Consider the following 20,024-nt stretch of genomic DNA (forward strand, 5'->3'; position numbering starts at 1 on the left):
CCGGAAATGGCAGCTTGGAGGCAGTGAGTGAGCTATTCCTTCCTGGCACTGCTTGTGTGTGTGTGTGTGTGCTTAACTGGTAACTTTAGTTCACAATCTGTGTTTGTGTTCACAGTTTACAATATTACAATTCATGACTCTTTTTATGGTTATATAACAGTCGATTATATTTTTCCTTGACCATCATGTTGATTTTGTTGTTGTTCTAGTAAAAACAGTAATTTCTAATGGTTCTTAATCTTAGTTATGGTGCTGCTGATCGGTGCTCATTTCCACGGGACTTCCACCCCCTCACGTCAATGAAGTCAATGATGAGATTAAAACTATAATGGATTAATCACTGAAAGTCTGTGGATAGCTTAATTAGATTACATTCCAAGAACTCTCCTCAACTTCAATATTAGCTTTTGCTCTGTATAGAACTCAAGCAGAAAAGGTTTTTCTCTCATACAGATTGCCTTTCTCACTCACACTGACACTTGTAAATAGTCTTGACTTTCATTTGTATTGATTGAATATAAAAAAAAAATGCTTTATGTGATTAGTATTTTTAGTATAGCAGTTCTGACTCTAAATCTCTCTCTCTCTCTGTCTTTCTTCCAGGCGGAGGCAAGACTGGCAGCTAAACGGGCAGCCCGGGCAGAAGCTCGAGAAATCCGTATGAAGGAATTGGAGAGGCAACAGAAAGAGGTCAGGAGATAATCTGTTTGGCAGACAGTTACAGGTCTTCTTAGGCTATAAGAAATAGCCTGTATTGTACGGTTCTATATAGAGTGTTTCTCACTAGCTTTATTTAAGCAAAATTATACAAGAAAGAGTGTAATTACTAAATTTTGATTTAGAAAATATATTATGTCAGTAAATAATACTAAATAATTGGCATAGAAAAATATTCAATATCTTGTGCCTTGTGCAACAGTGTTGATATTCAGAATATTGAGTAACTTAATATTGACAGTTACTTTTATCTGTTTTTGCTGAAAAAAAAAAAAAAAGCCTAAACAAAATCAGAATTGAATTGGAGCAGAAACACATAAACCTTCTAAACCAGTCTTGAAGTTGTGACACAGAGAAAATAGCGTATAAATATTCATTTTTCTTGTATAAAGGTTTTGCTTAGCATATAGACAAAAAAAGGTGGGATGCATGTGATCATGTGATCATGTGCTGGTGTTTATCTTTGTCTGTAATAGTAAAATGAATATGTGATATGTATGTAGCGCAGAGTATGGCTTATGAGGTGAGTGTTATTACCTTTATTTAGTAATTGTATTGTCATGTGATATTTTTGAGAGTATCATATTTCAGAATAGCTTCTTTGATAATATTTAGCGTAATAGTGAAAATATTTGGGGTTGTCATTTAGAGAGTGCAGTGCTGTTGTGTGTGTTTAAATATATATTGTACAGATTATACATTACTGTTCAAAAGGTTGGGGTCAGTAATTTTTTTTTAATTGAAGAAAGTCTCCAAGAGTGCATTTATTTAATGAAAAATACAGTAGAATAGTAATATTTTTTATAAAAGTTGCCAGCCACTGCCAGCATTTTTTGATCATTTTCACAAAAATGTCATGGCCTCCGGAATATTTTATTGTATGAATATCTGAACATGCAATATATCAAAAGAAAGAACAGAGCCTCTGCTTAAAACAACAACAAACATTTTATTCTAGCTTCACGCATTCTTTTTTATCATTTCATTAAAAAAGCACCATTTTGAACAAAAAGCTGAGAAAATTACATTTTTGTCAACACCGTGCATAACCAATGCTTTAATGCTTGTTTCTTCCTTTTTTGTGAATGTTTTGATCGGGAGATTCTGTACTCTTTCAGAAGATGCATAACAGCGCCCCCTACCATATAACAGTGAAAATATAGATTGCCGGAAAATTCCATCAATGGTGAGGAAAGAGTTAAAGGATTAGTTCACTTTAAAATGAAAATCAGCCCAAGCTTTACTCACCCTCAAGCCATCCTAGGTGTAAATGACTTTCTTCTTTCTGATGAACAGATGTGTTAATAAATATCCTGACGCATCCGAGCTTTATAATGACAGTGAGCGATATCAATGAGTATGAGCTGAAGAAAGTGCTTCCATCCACATCCATCCATCATAAACGGCTCCGAGGGATTAATAAAGTCCTTCTGAAGCGAAGTGATGCATTTGTGTAAAAAAAATATCCATATTTAACAAGTTATGAAGTAAAATATCTGTAATTCATTCAACTTACGAAGAAAGTGTAAGGCCTCTTGCTGTTCAAAACGCTTATGCTACATCCTACGCCTTCCGTATTCAACTTCACAACGTCAGTTACACTTTCTTCGTAAGTTGAATACGGAAGGTGTTCTGGAGGTAGCTAGATATTTTACTTGTTAAATATGGATGTTTTCTTACACAAATGCATCGCTTCACTTCAGAAGGGTGAGTAAAGCTTGGGGTAATTTTCATTTTAAAGTGAACTAATCCTTTAATGCACCCTTTGTGAATAAAATTATTAATTTCTTAATCAATTTATATTAATCTTACTGACCACAATCTTTATAGTAGTGTATGTGTCCAATAAAAGTCCAGTCAAAAAACAAATTTTAACATAAAATACCTCAGAAAATCAATTTTATGCTGTTACACATTAGCACAATTTCACCTTTTTCTTCAGAAATATTGCTTTATAACTCCATTGTAAAATACATCCGCCAGACCATTAAGGGTTCATTTGTTGGCTTTCTGAATCAGAATGATTTTTAAAAGGCTTTAGAGAATGTTTTGGGTTTTATAAAAATGACAATATATTTTAGGCTGTTAGATTTTATTATTCTTTATACCAGCTCTATCCTGATTTATTTATCCCTATAGTCTCCTTTAAGCTCTTTATATCTTTCTCTTCCTGTCTCACTTTCTTTCTTTCTCTTCATCCTGGTCTCCCTGCCGTTTAATTAGATATATCAAGCGCAAAAGGTAAGATATCTTTCAAAATGTGCTCACATATTTGACCATCAGAAATACAAGCTGTAGTATTTTGCATTGTTGTTTTATGAACATGCAGGTTATAAAAATACAGCTAAAGCTTGAGGAAGACCAATCCCTCACTCAAACCTGTTTTTAACATCCTCCTATCCTTTCATTGCTACCCTTCCTCACTTGATCGTGTTGCTCTCCTCCTCTCTGCACCAGAAATACTATGGGCTGGACAGCAAATGGGGCCATATTGAACAGTGGATGGTATGACCTGTCATTATACCACACTGCTGCATGCAGTAGACACCAAAGATAGAATTCAAATTAGAAAATGCACACAGCGCAGGTCCTGAATGCATTAATCAAACCCTAACTATCACAGCGTACCCTTCAGAGAATGAAGTGTGATTGGTTGGTGTTGCATGTCTCTTAGGCAGTCTGTGTCTGATCCTCATTTCACAGGCTTTTCTGGAGCAGTGGGGGGCAGGAGGCCCATCTGACATGTTAGGGCTTAGTAGAGGTGGTCATAACATACAGCCGGATTATAGGGCGGTCGCGTGACCCACATCTTAAAGCACTCAACCCTCTCCTCCCACCCCTCCAGACACCCTGTCTGAGCCCTGTAATAAACCGTGATATGACAGACAGCGTAATCTCTCAGTGCATGCTTTGTTCAGTTTTTGCGGTGTTTGATAATCATGTGACCTTTTGACCTAAAACTTCCTGCTTTCTGTCCTCTTTTCCTCCTCTGCTTTTCAGGAGGACAGCGAGCGGTATTCCCACCGCACTCGGAGACATACCTCGGTCTGTATCTCTCCGTCTGCTTTTTGTCCTTGGCTTTATTTAATATTTCTTTAGTCCCTTACTTTTGCCTGTGTTTCATCCTCTCCATCACTCTCTTCCTGTGTTTCATTTTTGCCTGTAGTCTGCTGTTCATAACAGATGTCAGATGTACTTCACCCAGAAATGAAAATCAGTTACTCATCTTTATGATGTTAAAAAACTAAATTCCATGCTAATTTCCATGCGGTTACAGTGAAGCTTTCAAACATCATAAAACTCCATAAAAGTGTCATAAAAATAGTCCATATGACTTTTGTGCTAACTATACCAATATGAAAACTTTGTGTGAGAAACAGACAATGTAGGCAAACCCTGAACTGCACACACACACACACACACACACACACACACACACACACACACACACACACACACACACACACACACACACACACACACACACACACACACTTACTATCTAAATGCGCACATACCCTGTTTTCCCTGCTTGTTTCTGCCACAGTAATTGCAACTTTTTATGTCCCAATTTTGACATTTTTCTTGCAATTGCGAGTTTATGAAGTCAGAATTGCAAGTTATAAACTTGGAATTACAAAGAAATAAAGTCAGAATTTAATGATATAAACTCGCAATTGTGAGAAAGAAAAGTCAGAATTGTGAGTTATTGTGAAAAAAAAAAGTCAGAATTACGTGTTTATATCTTTATTTCTAAGAATTGTGACATATAAACTCACAATAGCGAGTTATAAAGTACATACTGTGAGATATAAACTATACCAGTTGTGAGAAAAAAAAGAGAATTGTTAGATGAAGTAAAAATGATTATTTTTTTTATTTTTTTCATTCTGTGGCGGAAACATGCTTCCACGGTTTTTATATACAGCTAGTTATGAATACTAGAACTGCAAAATATGTAGGTACACACACAAAATTTTAATTATAATTAAAGGGTTAGTTCACCCAAAAATGAAAATGATGTCATTAATGACTCACCCTCATGTCGTTCCAAACCCGTAAGACCTCCGTTCATCTTCAGAACACAGTTTAAGATATTTTAGATTTAGTCCGAGAGCTTTCTGTCCCTCCATTGAAAGTGTATGTACGGTATACTGTCCATGTCCAGAAAGGTAATAAAAACATCATCAAAGTAGTCCATGTGACATCAGTGGGTTAGTTAGAATTTGTTGAAGCATCGAAAATACATTTTGGTCCAAAAATAACAAAAACTGCGACTTTATTCAGCATTGTCTTCTCTTCCGGAATCCTTTCCATTGAATTGATTCCATTGAATCCTTTCATCTGTCGACGTTGGTAATGCACTTTTACGTGGTTGTTTTTGGCGATTAGGACATCCGCGACATTTTGAAGCATCGAAAATACATTTTGGTCCAAAAATAACAAAAACTACGACTTTATTCAGCATTGTCTTTTCTTCCGGAATCCTTTCCATTGAATTGATTCCATTGAATCCTTTCATCTGTCGGTGTTGGTAATGCACTTTTCAACGCCGTGGTTGTTTTTGGCGATTAGGACATCCACGACATGCACACTTACGCACCATTTTAAAAAATATAGCAATACCAAAATACAAACAATGTAGAATAGCTTGAATACAGCGTGCGTCTCCCTCAGACTGTAAACGAAGCTCTGGCGCACCGGATAACACGTCAGCAGCATCACTGCGGAGTCGTGAACCACACTCCGGAGCAGAAGGGGACGGTAATGCACCAATAAGCTGGATGCCAACCGCCGTGAAACAGGAAAGAAGAAGAAGCGGAGTTGTGAACGCGGATTGACAACAGACCCTGAAGAGAATACGATGCTGAATAAAGTTGCAGTTTTTGTTATTTTTGGACCAAAATGTATTTTCAATGCTTCAAAATGTCACGGATGTCCTAATCGCCAAAAACAACCACGGCGACGTAAAAGTGCATTACCAACACCGACAGATGAAAGGATTCAATGGAATCAATTCAATGGCAAGGATTCCGGAAGAGAAGACAATGCTGAATAAAGTCGCAGTTTTTGTTATTTTTGGACCAAAATGTATTTTCGATGCTTCAAAACTTCTAACTAACCCACTGATGTCACATGGACTACTTTGATGATGTTTTTATTACCTTTCTGGACATGGACAGTATACCGTACATACATTTTCAATGGAGGGACTGAAAGCTGTCGGACTAAATCTAAAATATCTTAAACTGTGTTGCGAAGATGAACGGAGGTCTTACGGGTTTGGAACGACATGAGGGTGAGTCATTAATGACATCATTTTCATTTTTGGGTGAACTAACCCTTTAAGAAAAAATCACTGACAAAAATGTTGTATGCATCTAATTCTATCCTTTTTTTGACCCACATTTTCTTTAGCTGTTTGCTATTGGCAGTAAACTCACAGGCATGCAGAAAAGCAGAGTTTTACACTCCCTGTTTTCTTTGTCTTCCTGTCTCAGATATCAGATGATGAGGAGCGGATGTCTGTTGGCAGTCGGGGCAGTTTGAGGGTTAGTATACCTGTGATTCTTTCTATAAAGCTTTCATTGGAATGATACAATTACAAAAAACATTGGAGATTTTATTTGACGTTTATTTTCTCTTAATTTTAATCTTCTGTCACTTAAATATTATAGATATTCAGGATTTACACTACCGGTCAAGGCTGCATTTATTATGTAAAAAACAATAATATTGTGAAATATTATTACAGTTTAAAATAACTGTTTTTAATAACAGTTTTTATTTAATTAGATATTAAAATGTAATTTATTTCTGTGATGGCAAAACTGAATTCATTAATGCATCCATTAATTCAGTCTTTAGTGTCACATGATCAAGTCTAATTTGTTATTATTGGTGCTAAATTGATAATAATGTTATTATCAATGTTGAAAACAGTTTTTGCTGCTTATTATTTTTGTTGAAGCCATGATACACTTTTTTCAGGATTATTTGATGAATAGAAATGTTCAAAAGTTCAATATTTATTTTAAACAGACATATTTGTAACATTCTGACATTTTGATAATTTTAATGTTTCCCTGCTGAATAAAAGTGAATGAAAGTTTCTTTCTTTCTTTCTTTCTTTCTTTCTTTCTTTCTTTCTTTCTTTCTTTCTTTCTTTCTTTCTTTCTTTCTTTCTTTCTTTCTTTCTTTACCTTACTTGACCAAAGCTTTTGAATGGTAGTGTTTCACAATTTCCACAAAAATATTAAGCAGCAAAAATGGTTTTCAACAATGATAACGATAAGAAAATATTCTTGAGGACCAAAATCATCATATCAGAATGATTTCTGAAGGATCACTGAAGACTGGAGTAATGATGAAAATTGCCATAACAGGAATAAACACTACATAAACACACATTTTAAAATATATTAAAATAGAAAACAGTTATTTTAAATTGTAAAACATTACAAAATTGCAATTAACCTAATCTAAACTTTTGACCAGTAGTGTAAGAAAACATCAGTCAAATGCAAAGAGAAACAACGCAAATATAGCTTGCTCAAATCACTGAAGTTATGTCAAATAAATAAATCTAATCTCATTATTTGAAGCTAATTTATTAAATAAATAAGCATTAATGATACAGAATAATGAATCCAGAGTCTGTGCGGCTGCCGTTTGCACACAGATCCCTGTCACTGCTTATTCCCGCTTTCATTCATTCTTCATCACTTGTGCGACAGTCTGTCACCGCAGCTATTTTCATGTTTTTTTTATTTCTCATTCTCACGTTGCTCTTTTGTCCTCTTCTGCTTGCCGTAGGGTAACCACACAGATCTCTGCAGCAGCACCAGCAGTCTGCCTTCAGCCAGACTACAAAATGGACGGGTCTGTCCCTCTCACAATCCCTAACAATCCCTCTTTATTCCTTCCTTTAGAATTAGTTCTCTTCTTCATTGTTTTTTCTTATAACCCTTTCTTCATTTTGCCTGCTCCTCTTTCCTCGGTCATCTCACAGGAACGCTTATTTTCAATCAACTGTCAGTAGATCAGAATCTGAAGGGTTCTGGAAGTGAAAAACACATTCAAAATAACCAAATTGATTGACAAATAGAGTTTTTGTGAAGAAAAAATATCAATTTAAGTGATTGTGTAGGCAACTGTAAAATCCTAAGATTTCAACTTATTTAAAATTATTATTTTCATGATTTATCACATTTTTTCTTTTGTCAAATCAACTTAGATAATTAATGTGATTCATATAACATAATATTTTGAGTTTCTCCTTGATTAAATCAATCGCCTTCATTGTATTAACTCAATTTTTTAATTTCAATGAACTTAAAAGTTTGAGGCAAACAGGTAACTATTTTTTTAAAGTTAAACCAACAATTCTTTTTTACAACGTGTATATTCTTAAGTACTACATTATACTCGCAATAGCACTGTGAAATCCACCAATCAGAGAAGTCATTGTTACTGAAACTAGCAGTGCATCTTCTTGTGCGGCCACATTAGCAAAACTTGAAATTTTGTGAATTAAAAAAGTCCATTATCAATAGTGTAGTGATGTATGAAGCACCGCTCACCCAGAACTCACTGTGACAAACTTGAATGCGATGCAATGGAAATTTTTCATCCTTAAGCGAAATTCCCGATCTCATGGATTCCTATCAAAATATTTTTGTTTTCCTTTTGGTCATGAAAATTTTCCAAACATCTGTAAATGTGTTTGCACTTTATTTTTTTGCATTAAATAGTATTCAAGGTTAGAATTGGTAAATCCCAAATGTTGACAATTGTCAGTTGTGGTCAGATGATATACAGTACTATTTCCAGTGTATTTTCAAATTGTATTATTTTGATTGAATGTTGCTAAATGCAAATGCGAACATGCAAACAGTAAAATGCATGTTTTACTACCTATTTTAAATGAATATTGAGAAAATGAATGGATACTTTTTTTAAAAAAAAAAAAAAAAAAAAAAATACTTTCGTAACCAAGAAAGCTACAAAAGTGAGCTGCCAATATTTTGGTCCTTACAAACTTGTTTTAAGATGTAGTGCTTCTTTGTACACTCTAACATAATGCTGGGTTAAAAACAAACCAAGTTGGGTTGAAACAGACAAACCTGCTGGGTAGTTTTGTTGAACTCAACTATTGCTTAAAAATTGTATTTCTTGCTTAAAATGAAATAATAATTAAACAATAAACATTTATTAATTTGCTTATTAATAATTGATCACCTTTTGATTATTATTGTTGCCTCTAGTAATTATGTGTCTGATTTTTAATTTCCAACCTATTTTGGGTTTGGGTTTATAGTAATTTTTAAACAATAGTTGAGTTAAATAAAAATAACCAACAGGTTTGGCAAACATTTAACCCAACCGCTGGGTTAAAACAACCCAATTGCTGGCTTTGTCCATTTTCAACCCAACTTGGGTTGTTTTTAACCCAGCATTTTTTTAGAGTGTAGGATTTTCTAATTAAATATTTTTTTCTTATATTTATTTATTTAGGGGAGAGATGATTATTTGACTTGAAAAATGTTTAGTATTGAAATGAAATGTTATGAGCATATATATTTCTTCCTCCCCTCTCTGTCTGTCTTTAGCCCTCTGCGCTTTTTAGTGAAACCCCCCGTTCAAGAAGTCACAGGGTTTGTTTCCAGTTGTCGTCTGCATGCAACCTGACATGCAGATTGTTTGTTCACTCTGTTTCATCTTGGTGAATACATGGCACACATTGTAATGAACATAAAGATATAGTTCATCCAAAAATGGAATCTGTTGTCATCAAAATTCATATTACATTTTTTTTTTGTGTGTGTGTGTGTGTGTGTGTGTGGTACACAAAAGGAGTGATCTAGTAGAATGTTCAAGCTGTTCTTTTCTATACTATGAAAGTGAATGATGAATGATGTTCCTTGTCCCCATCCTTTCCCATTTGATAAAGTGTGCTTCATTTTATTGCATTTGTAGTGTACTTCAAATCTTAAAAGCATTTAAAAAAAAAAAACAAGTACTTGCTGATAATATTAAAGGGTTAGTTCACCCAAAAATTAAATTCTGTCACTCTCATGTCGTTCCACACCTGTAAGACCTTCTTTCATCTTCAGAACACAAATTAAGATATTTTTGATGAAATCTGAGAGGTTTATGACTCGTCCATAGACAGCAATATAATCAACACTTTTAAGGTCCAGAAAGGTACTAAAGACATCGTTAAGTCATGTGACTGTAGTGGTTCAACCTTAATGTTATGAAGAGACGAGAATACTTTTTGTGCACAAAAACAAAACAAAAATAATGACTTTATTCAACAATCTCTTCTCTTCTGTGTCATTCTCATACGTTGTTTACGTCCAGCGCTTCCAAGTTCTACGTCAACATCACATGCATGCATCGTGCTGATCACGTGATCAGCTCTGGCCAATACTGAACCAGCATTCGGACATAAACATGGAAGCCTTCACTGTGCTTACTGCATCACCTACGTAAGGATAATGACAGGAAGAGAAGATATTGTTGAATAAAGTCGTTATTTTTGTTTTGTTTTTGTGCACAAAAAGTATTCTCGTCGCTTCATAACATTAAGGTTGAACCATTGCAGTCACATGACTGTTTTAATGATGTCTTTAGTAGCTTTCTGGATCTTGAAAGTGTTGATTATATTGCTGTCTATGGACGAGTCACCTCTCGGATTTCATCAAAAATATCTTAATTTGTGTTCCGAAGATGAACGAAGGTCTTACGGGTGTGGAACGACATGAGGGTGAGTAATTAATTACATTATTTTCATTTTTGGGTGAACTAACCCTTTAATGAAATAAAAAGTCATGTTTGTATACTTAAAGAGAGTACACTTTCATGACTGTTTTTAACACGCTTAAACGCACTTTTAAAAAGTGCACTTTCTAACAATGTCCTATTAAAAGTTGCACTCATTATGTTTATTAATTTTTGTTGTGCATTAGAGAAGTATGTTATGCATTGACTAAAGCACATGTAAATTACTTGATTATAACTTTAGCCATTAACATATTTATATTATAGTAATATATTTTAAATGTACTAAATTACTTTACTTATTTTCTATTTAATTGCAATAAACAAGAAAACATTTTTCACAAGGACTTTTATTGTGGAAAAGAGCTGCTTGAACATTCTGCTAGATATTTCTTCACGTTTGATACAACATTAGAGCAGAATGAAGACAGAATTTTCATTTCTGGGTAAACTATCTCATCTACGGACGTGTTGTTGTGTGTGTTCAATCCCTCGTGAGCAGATACCTGCATGCAGTGTAGTATACCGATGGTTTCCTCTTACTCAGACATCTAACGCAGAAAACAATTCTTTATTTTGTCATTCCATAAGTGCTCAGAATACATCAGAGTGCATTAGCTAATGTGTTAACTTTCTATAAACACACAAAGAGGCTTCCTTTGAACTCCTCTGTATGTAACGAGCATTTCCTCCTCATAATGTGTTTAAAGGTTGCGAGCAGCCCTGTTTGATCACATTTCATGGTGGGCAGCCATTTTGGATGCATAAAGCGGTCATTTAAGGGTCTTTATTTTAACTGTTTGTTCTCCATGGTTATGTCTGAGAGATATGGAGTGTGTGAGGTGTTCTGTTCTGTCTGCAGGGGTCACTGCATGAAGAGAGTTCATTCTCTGGCACTAGGCGTTTCAGTGGCTCCAGCGCTAGAGGCGTAAGGCCCGATCTTTACCTATCCCTCTGAAAGGGGCATGACCTGATACCCAATGCTAGTCTGGGCTTGTTGAGCGTCTTGCATGGTTCTGTTTTCAGACCACAGGCTTGACTAGGTGTTGTTTGTGTCTGTTCATGTCATGAGCTTCTCTGAGGAAAGTTCGGGAGCTGTTTTTCCCACTCTTGTTGTGTTCGGATGCCTGCATGGCAGTAGTCGGAGCGGGACTGTTGGTGTATGTATGTAAAGCATGCATTTGATGGTTAATCATCTTGGATTGAATTTTTTTCTGTCTTTTGTGTGGTCGTTTACTAGTCAGATTGATTGACTCTCCTTTGCACAGATACCCGCTAATGCTTTATGTCAGTGTCTGTTTTGACCCACAATATAGATATGGTTTTACACTACTGTTCAAAAGATTGTTTTTTAAAGAAATTAATACTTTTATTAAGCATGGATGCATAAAATTGATCAAAAGTGACAGTAAAGCATTTATATTACTACGGAAGATTTCTGTTTCAGATAAATGCTGTTTTTAACTAATCACTGACAACAGTGATTATAATAAGAAAGGTTACTTTAGTACCAAATCAGCATATTAGAATAATTTCTGAAGGATCATGAGACTGGAGTCATTTTTGAGTTTTGCCATCACAGGAATGAATTGCATTTTTAAAATATATATAAATAGAAACAGTTCTTTTACATAGTAATAATATTTCACAATATATTTTGGTCAAATAAATGCATTCTTGTTGAACAAAAGAGATTTCTTTTAAAGTCCCCATGTAGTCAATAACTGTATCCCTAAAATAAACTCATATTTGATCACCAAAATTACATATTTAAATGTTTTTTTTTTCCTATGAAAAAATGCCTTAAAATAGCTTGAATGTAACTCTACACCCTTGCCTCATTTAATATACGCGGATCAATGAATATGCAAATTAGCCCCGCCTCCACTCTCTCACGCCAGCTCAGAGATCCACTCGGTCAACTTACCGAGGTAAATGCTGTACAATGGTATCGCTCTTTACAACGTCAGACACATAACGGTAATTAATATGATTAGTCTTTTGCTTGATCATGTTTTTACACAGCTAATAATGTGTTACTAATGTTACACAAACCATGTTCTTGTTCGCCATGTCAGAGTTACACAGCTCCCTTCTGAAAATCAGCATCCTTAAAAACACTTTGGTGGAAAAATATAGTTCATCATAACGTAACATAAATCATACACCCGCCATATTGCTAAATCTACACGATTTTTCACATCAACTGAAAAGCATATTAAAAACACCACATAGACATATAAACAACATAAAAAAAACTTGATTTTCACCTCAGGGGGACTTTAAAAACAAAAAAAATCTTACTAATATCAAACTTTTGAGCAGCAGTGTATACGGTACTGTGGCATTTCTTTAAACTTTATACTTATCAGTTCCCATATTTTTTCCTCTCAAGCTCAGAACTAACTCTCTTCCTGCTAACATCTGCTCCTCTGTCCATCTTATTCTACTTTTTTTTCTCTGTACCTGCTTTTCTGGTCAGCCTTCAGACTACAATGGCTTTCTGGGCTCCAGTTCCAGGGCTTCATCTAGGGCGAGTTCAGCCCGTGCCAGTCCAGTGGTGAGCTTCCCTTTTCTATCACTGACCAAGCTTCAGTACTGCAGTTTCAAGGTCGAGCCTGTCATCTCTGTAAGATCAATGGCACAAACTGACCTGTTCTCCTGCTCCTCTTCATAGCCTCTTCCTCACACTAGAATATTCAGTATCGTGTGCAATTAGCATGAATCTTGTTTGTGTTGTGCTCCCTCTAGTGAATAAAGCATGGAACATATCTATAGATGCCCCAATTCTGATGCATTATTGTTTAAATTGAGTATTTCTCATTTAATGTGGATTTGAATAAAGAGTTTTAATTTCATTTTTCATACAGGTGGAGGAAAGGTCAGACTTCCTGGAAAAGGTCAGTAGGATAATTGTTGAAAAGATGCACAAACTAAATTTTTAATCCGTCACATTGAATAATACCACAACAAAATGATCAAGTAAATATTTAAAGTACCTCCTCAGGGGTCCAGGACAGCCTCCACCCTCTCTGCTGCTACTCTGGCATCTCTGGGTGGAGGGTTATCACGGAGAGGAAGCTGTGATACCTCGATTTCAGCTGACACTGAGGCCTCCATACGGGAAATGAAGGTGTGTTCATAATGCTAAATTATAATGGCAATGATCTATTTGTAAAGATCTTCATTTAGTTGTCTACTCTCAGGACTCCCTGGTAGAGGTGGAGGAGAAGTACCGTAAGGCCATGGTGTCCAACGCTCAGCTGGACAATGAGAAGACAAACCTGATGTATCAGGTGGACACACTGAGAGACACTCTGATGGAGCTGGAGGAACTTCTGTGTGAGACACGCAGAGAGTGTGAGGAGAAAAACAGGGTAAGGCCTATGAAGTGATGAAGTCAGTTTTTTGATAAAGAGGGTTATAATACAAAATAGGAAAAATCCTGTAGAACAGAGATTCCCAAACTTATGCCCTGACGCATTTAACATCCTTCTGTGTCCCCCCTCTCTTCCAATAAGCGACAATATTTTCCCCCTTAAATTGATTTTTCCAGTGCATTTTTTTTACCTTTATGAAATAATGTTTTAAATTAAAAAAAAGTTCAATAGAGAAATATGCAATGGTGTTAGAAATGAAGTGATATTTTTAAATATTAAACTAAAACCGCCAGTAGGTGGCAATAAGTCACTATCTTAAAGGTGCCCTAGAACCAGTTTTTACAAGATGTAATATAAGTCTAAGGTGTCCCCTGAATGTGTCTGTGAAGTTTCAGCTCAAAATACCCCATAGATTTTTTTTTTTTATTAACTTTTTTAACTGCCTATTTTGGGGCATCATTAACTATGCACCGATTCAGGCTGCGGCCCCTTTAAATCGCGCACTCCCCGCCCCCAAGCTCTCGACTATAATACAGTGCATCATGATGCATCAATACAGTGCAAAAAGAGATATTTTCTTTCACAGAAATCGCTTTTTAAGGACTGCAACAAGCTTCTTCCCCAGTTAGTTACATCACTAACCCTAAAATTTACATAAACCCCGCCCCCGTGAACACACAACAAAGGGGGTGGCCATGTTGGGCTGCTTTAGAGAAGAGGAAGAGTTGTTGTAGTAGAGTGTTGTTGTCACGCCGTCATTTTACGCCGGACTGCTTCACAAACGAGGATCAATTCAACACAAAAGATGAACATGACGGCACATGCTAGTGGATGAGTTGAATCAACTCCACAGCAACTACATCAATTTATCCACTAACCATTCAGAAATGTCTAAAAGTTGTAACTTCTTCCTGAGTCTCTCCATCAGTGTCGACTCCGGTTTGAACAACACCGTTACTGACAATCCTCATTTTGTCTGCGTGAGATTCTCCAGCTTTGTTGTTGTTGAGCTGTTAAAGCTCCGCCCTCTTCTGGAAAGGGGGCGGGAGCAGCAGCTCATTTGCATTTAAAGGGACACACACAAAAACTGCGTGTTTTTGCTCACACCCAAATAGGGGCAAATTTGACAAGCTATAATAAATGATCTGTGGGGGATTTTCAGCTGAAACTTCACAGACACATTCTGGAGACGCCAGAGACTTGTGAAAGGTACATCTTGTGAAAAGGGCATTAGAGGTCCCCTTTAAATAAATCAATCTCTATGCCCAGCCTGCATCTATTTGTTCTTCATGCTGGTAAGTGCTAAAACACACTTTGTCAGTCATAAATCCAAATTTAGAATAATCCATGAAGTTTGATGAATAAATATAATTATTGACAAAACTGTAATGGTGAGTAAAAGTGCATACATGTCATTTTGACCCCTCTTACAAAGAATTAGAATATTGAAACATTTTTTTTTTTCTTTTTTCTCAACCTATGACCAAGAAATGTATAAATAACATTGCAGAGGCTCGCATAGTACATGATTTGATATACAAGAGGAATTAATGGAATATCAAGGAATTCAATTATTAATTATTATTTTAATGGAAAACAAATTCTAAAAATCAAACTCTGTTGGGTCCGTTTGACCCCCTTTGCGCATTCTAGGTTTTAGTCTGATCATAGCTAAACTATGTGCCAATGTTGTATGTTATAGTATAATCAGTTGTATAGAAGTGGTTTTGCAATATGGAAATGGTTAGCAGAGAAGTTAAACTTTAATCTGGTAAACTTTTAATGTCAGGCACACAAAGATATACTGCAAATTCACACACACTTCACTGATGGGTGTTTCTGATTGTAATGTTTTGTAGGAGTGCGAGCGAGAACGTCATGCCCACAGTATCCTGAAGATCCAGTTTGAGGAGATGAAGGAAACACTGAAGCAGAGTGAAGAGCTGTTGACGGTGAGCATCACCAGTAAATGATGGGGCAGTCAAACCTCTTCTGGCTCTTTGTCTCTTCCTAACATAGATGGATTCTGTTTTTCTGTTGTCTTCTCTCATATTTTCCTCTTAATTTTCTCCTATCTGTCCATCTGTTTTCCTCTGCTTGCCGTGATGGCCGGGGCTCAGGAAGCCCAACAGTCTCGCGGGAAGCAGGCGGACTATATTAGGGAGATCTCTGACCTCCAAGAAACATTGGAATGGAAAGATAAAAAGATCCGGGTACAATTTCTTTTCATGGCCATGTTTCATTAATCATATAGCATCAAAACAATTCTCTTTTTTAGATTTTAACACTTAATAATCTTTTGAATTTCAGAATTCCCTAAATCCTCCTTAGCTTGTGTAACTTATTAACCCTTGTTAACATACGTAATGCTTTATACTGTCACATGTCCCTTGTAGTCTTTCCTAACCTTACAGATTTCCTTTACTCCTTTGTTCTTTCCTTCCCTGACTGTTCACTTTTTCGGATGGCCGCATTAAGGCCTTAGAGAGGCAGAAGGAATATTCAGACATTATCCATGATGAACGGGAGGCACTCAGGGATGAGGTTTGCCGGCTTAAGGATGCTCTAAAGGTAGAGATATAGAAGGAATATTGGCAATCACAGACAGGATATAGAAGTAATTATATTTAGCATCATTATTTTGAATTCAAAGGACCATAATAATAACATAAAGGGAAAAAAACGGGATGTTGATATCAGATTGTATTCTTGCACAGAAACATGGCATTGTGCTGGGATCTGAGGTGACGGCCAATGGGGAGGTAGCAGACAGGGCGATTGATGGGGAAACAGCTTCCCGATTGAATCAAGACTCTCACACGCCCACCATGACTGGAGACGGCATGTTAGGTAAGACAAACGGATTCCAGTATTCACAATCTGAACAAATCAGCTATTGCAGCAGATTTACTTGTTGCAATCAAATGCACACTCTAAAAAATGCTGGGATAAAAACTACCCAAGTTGGGTTGAAAATGGACAAACCCAGCGATTGGGTTGTTTTAACCCAGCCGTTGGGTTAAATGTTTGCAAAACCTGCTGGGTAGTTTTATTTAACTCAACTATTGTTTAAAAATGACTATATGGCTGACTTAAAATAACCCAAAATAGGTTGGAAATTAAAAATCTGACACATAATTACTAGAGGAAACAATAATAATCTAATAATGTTATTCATTAAACTTATTAATAAAGGTTAATTTAATAAACAATAATAAATGTTAATTTCCAACATACTTTGGGTTCATTTTAAGCAAGCAAAACAGTAATTTTTAAAACAATATTTGAGTTAAATAAACAACCCAGCAGGTTGGGCAAACATTTAACCCAACCGCTGGGTTAAAACAACCCAATTGCTGGGTTTGTCCATTTTCAAGTGCATGTCGTCAAATTATATAATTTTTTTTTTTTTTTTACCACTTTGCTTTAATGGTATTTTCTTGCAGAAATTGTAGAAAACATTACAAATATGTTAAAGATTAGAGATTAAACAAAATTATGACAGCAAGAAGAGCAGTGATTTGAAGTTGTCAAAACCCATTTCTGCAGTCAATTACCGTATGCAAAATGTAGACAGCAGATGAAAAGTGACAGAAAGTGAAGGCCAAGCAAAGACATGTCCATCTGAGAATGAAGTCAGCACATTTAGTGCACAAATGGTATAGCAAACTCTTATAAATATCTAGTTCAGTCATGAAACTCTAAATGGCACAGGCTGATAGGCTTTCACATGCAATCTACAAGCAATTACACCATTAGCTCATGGCACAAATTGACTGGCCTCTGCTGATTCTGCAGTCAATGAGATTGCTTGGTCAATATTTAAATAGTCAGGTTTTAGTGTTCGCTCTAGGCTAGTTTGGTTCCTCTGAAACCCTCCACCTCCCCAGCTCCACCTGCCTCGATCTGCTACAGGATTTATGTATGTCTATTCATGCAGCAGCAGCAGATCTTACATGCTCACAGCAGCGTATATGTGTATTTATTGGCAGTAGCGAGTCCATATTGCTATGCAGCAGCAGCGTGTGTAAAAGATCTAGTCTGCCAAGACCAAATACATTAACATTGCCATATTCATTATCATTAACATGCCAAAACTGCAGTTCCAAGTCTACTGATTGCAGATTTAACACCAGGTAAAGTACACTTCAGTTAATGTTGAAGAACCTGTAATTACTGTTAAAATCAAACATGAAGAAGACATTGATTCAAGTGCAGAAACTTTTTTCACTTTAACCATTTAAACATGAGAATCAGATAATGTCGGAAATTACAGTATACGAACCACTGACCAGCCCAGCAGAGAACATTAACTGCATAGAAATCAATGCTGCCTGTGAAAACGTCTCAAGATCTCACGTTTGAACCCACAGACTCTAACGAAGTGGATATATTTAATACCACAGGAGACAATGGTGTACAATCCAGGGACCTGCAAGAGACCGAGGCTGAGCCAGAGTTACAGTGTGTGGAGGACACATATAGCATGCCAGTAGAGCACAAGTGCACTGCTTTCCTTCTCGATAGCTGTGAGGAAGCTATTGCGCTGGATGCTGGTCTTGTAGCGCTGGATGGTGTAAATATGCATAGCAGTGAACCTCCAAAAGGAATAATATTGAGTATAGAAAATGAACCACACATGTTCTTTAAGACCAGATTTAAAATGAAGATGTTCAGCTGCTCTGTGTCATGATTTTTCACAGATTTTTCAATTTTTTTATTTTCTGATGATTATGACAATGTCCTTTTGATTTTATTTTTCATTGAGAAATTATACTCATGATGTAATGTTGCATATGTACTTTAAATTTTCAATGCAAATGAGAAAGATCCAGACATGTTTTGGGCATGCAAAAGCTGTACATTTTTTTCAATATTCTGAAATTTAAAAAATAAATAAATATTGATTTAAAAAAAAAAAAAAAAAAAAAAAAATCCTTAAGAGAAATGTGAATACATTGTGATATGGATAAAAATTCAAATGCATGGACAATTTAGATGCATTGCACTGAAGATGCATGTTCTTCTCCATGTTTGCCAATACTGTACTGTGTCATATTTGAAATCATTTGTCAGCACAAATAAAAAGCAAATACCAAAAATGTTTTACACAAAATAATATTCACATCAGTGGACATATACAAGGATAATATGTATAATAATATAATCATATTAACACCATATAAACATTTTCTATTTACACACAATAGTACATTCATATTAAATAAAAACAATAATTATATTGAACCTCTAAATTAATTACATGATATGCTGATTATTAAATGAATTATATAGGAATATTGCTGGAACAAAACTCAAATGAAGAGGAATAAAGCTTTAAATCGACTTGGCTTTAGAAGTAAATATATTTTTTGTTTTTTGTTTCCTTATTTCTGATCACCCCAGAAATCTATTTTGCAATCAAGTCATGCATTTTTGGTCATGTTAAATGCACATTAATTGTATTTTTTTTTTTCATTGTAAAATGTTAAAATGACAGTCCCAATTTGTGTACTTTGTGCTACAAAATAAATTATTTTAGTGCCTACATCGTCTCATTGTGTATGTACCATTGTCCGATTCTGTATGAGGTTCATGTGCTGTACATGTTTTTGTTTGCATCTTTCAGAGATCAGATTAAGGAAGCTGGTGGAAGAGAGAGAGAGTTTGCTCGACCAGGTATATTTTGTCATTTCATCCTTTTCAAGTGATTATTTGTTTTCTATATAACTGATATGTTGGAGAGCATATTATGAAATACCGTGTGTATATGCAGGTGAGGAAGCTTAAAGCCACTGCAGAGCAGAAACAGAAGAACGGGACAGAAGAAACGGGAAGCATGGATGAGGATGACCTACAGAACGGTCTGGACCCTCATATCCTAGATCTGCAGAGTAAGATACACTTTCGATCACTACCATACTTGTTTTAGGCTGGTTTGTCCTATAGAGCTTTATGTTACCATGTGACCTCAAAAATGTAATTCAACTTTTTTTTTTTTCTGCAGGGGATGCTAACAGGCAGATCAGTGACCTGAAATTCAAGCTTGTCAAGTCTGAGCAAGAAGTCACTGCACTTGAACAAAACGTAAGTCAAAATGGATAAAATGAATACAAGACTTTATGCACAGAGGCACTCAGA

The 20,024-nt window shown here is 35.7% G+C and overlaps 1 protein-coding gene across 24 annotated transcripts in view; it reads left to right on the forward strand.

Annotated features, from left to right (window-relative positions):
• The window catches only part of lrrfip1b (leucine rich repeat (in FLII) interacting protein 1b), a 42,492-nt gene that overhangs the window by 18,811 nt on the left and 3,657 nt on the right, over positions 1–20,024 (forward strand). The window contains exons 2-20 of one of the 24 annotated variants that reach the window (XM_048200494.1): positions 604–690; positions 2,941–2,958; positions 3,175–3,222; positions 3,718–3,762; positions 6,219–6,269; positions 7,534–7,599; positions 9,330–9,374; positions 11,366–11,431; positions 12,986–13,063; positions 13,374–13,403; positions 13,511–13,636; positions 13,710–13,880; positions 15,743–15,835; positions 16,004–16,096; positions 16,362–16,454; positions 16,601–16,733; positions 19,513–19,562; positions 19,660–19,777; positions 19,891–19,970. In XM_048200494.1, the coding sequence (XP_048056451.1) occupies positions 604–690; positions 2,941–2,958; positions 3,175–3,222; positions 3,718–3,762; positions 6,219–6,269; positions 7,534–7,599; positions 9,330–9,374; positions 11,366–11,431; positions 12,986–13,063; positions 13,374–13,403; positions 13,511–13,636; positions 13,710–13,880; positions 15,743–15,835; positions 16,004–16,096; positions 16,362–16,454; positions 16,601–16,733; positions 19,513–19,562; positions 19,660–19,777; positions 19,891–19,970 (1,491 nt within the window). The remainder of the gene's footprint in view (positions 1–603; positions 691–2,940; positions 2,959–3,174; positions 3,223–3,717; positions 3,763–6,218; positions 6,270–7,533; positions 7,600–9,329; positions 9,375–11,365; positions 11,432–12,985; positions 13,064–13,373; positions 13,404–13,510; positions 13,637–13,709; positions 13,881–15,742; positions 15,836–16,003; positions 16,097–16,361; positions 16,455–16,600; positions 16,734–19,512; positions 19,563–19,659; positions 19,778–19,890; positions 19,971–20,024) is intronic. The other 23 variants (XM_048200500.1, XM_048200499.1, XM_048200496.1 and 20 more) reach the window with 23 other exon arrangements.

This window comes from Megalobrama amblycephala, linkage group LG8 (genome assembly GCF_018812025.1).
Source record: "Megalobrama amblycephala isolate DHTTF-2021 linkage group LG8, ASM1881202v1, whole genome shotgun sequence".
Taxonomy (NCBI): domain Eukaryota; kingdom Metazoa; phylum Chordata; class Actinopteri; order Cypriniformes; family Xenocyprididae; genus Megalobrama; species Megalobrama amblycephala.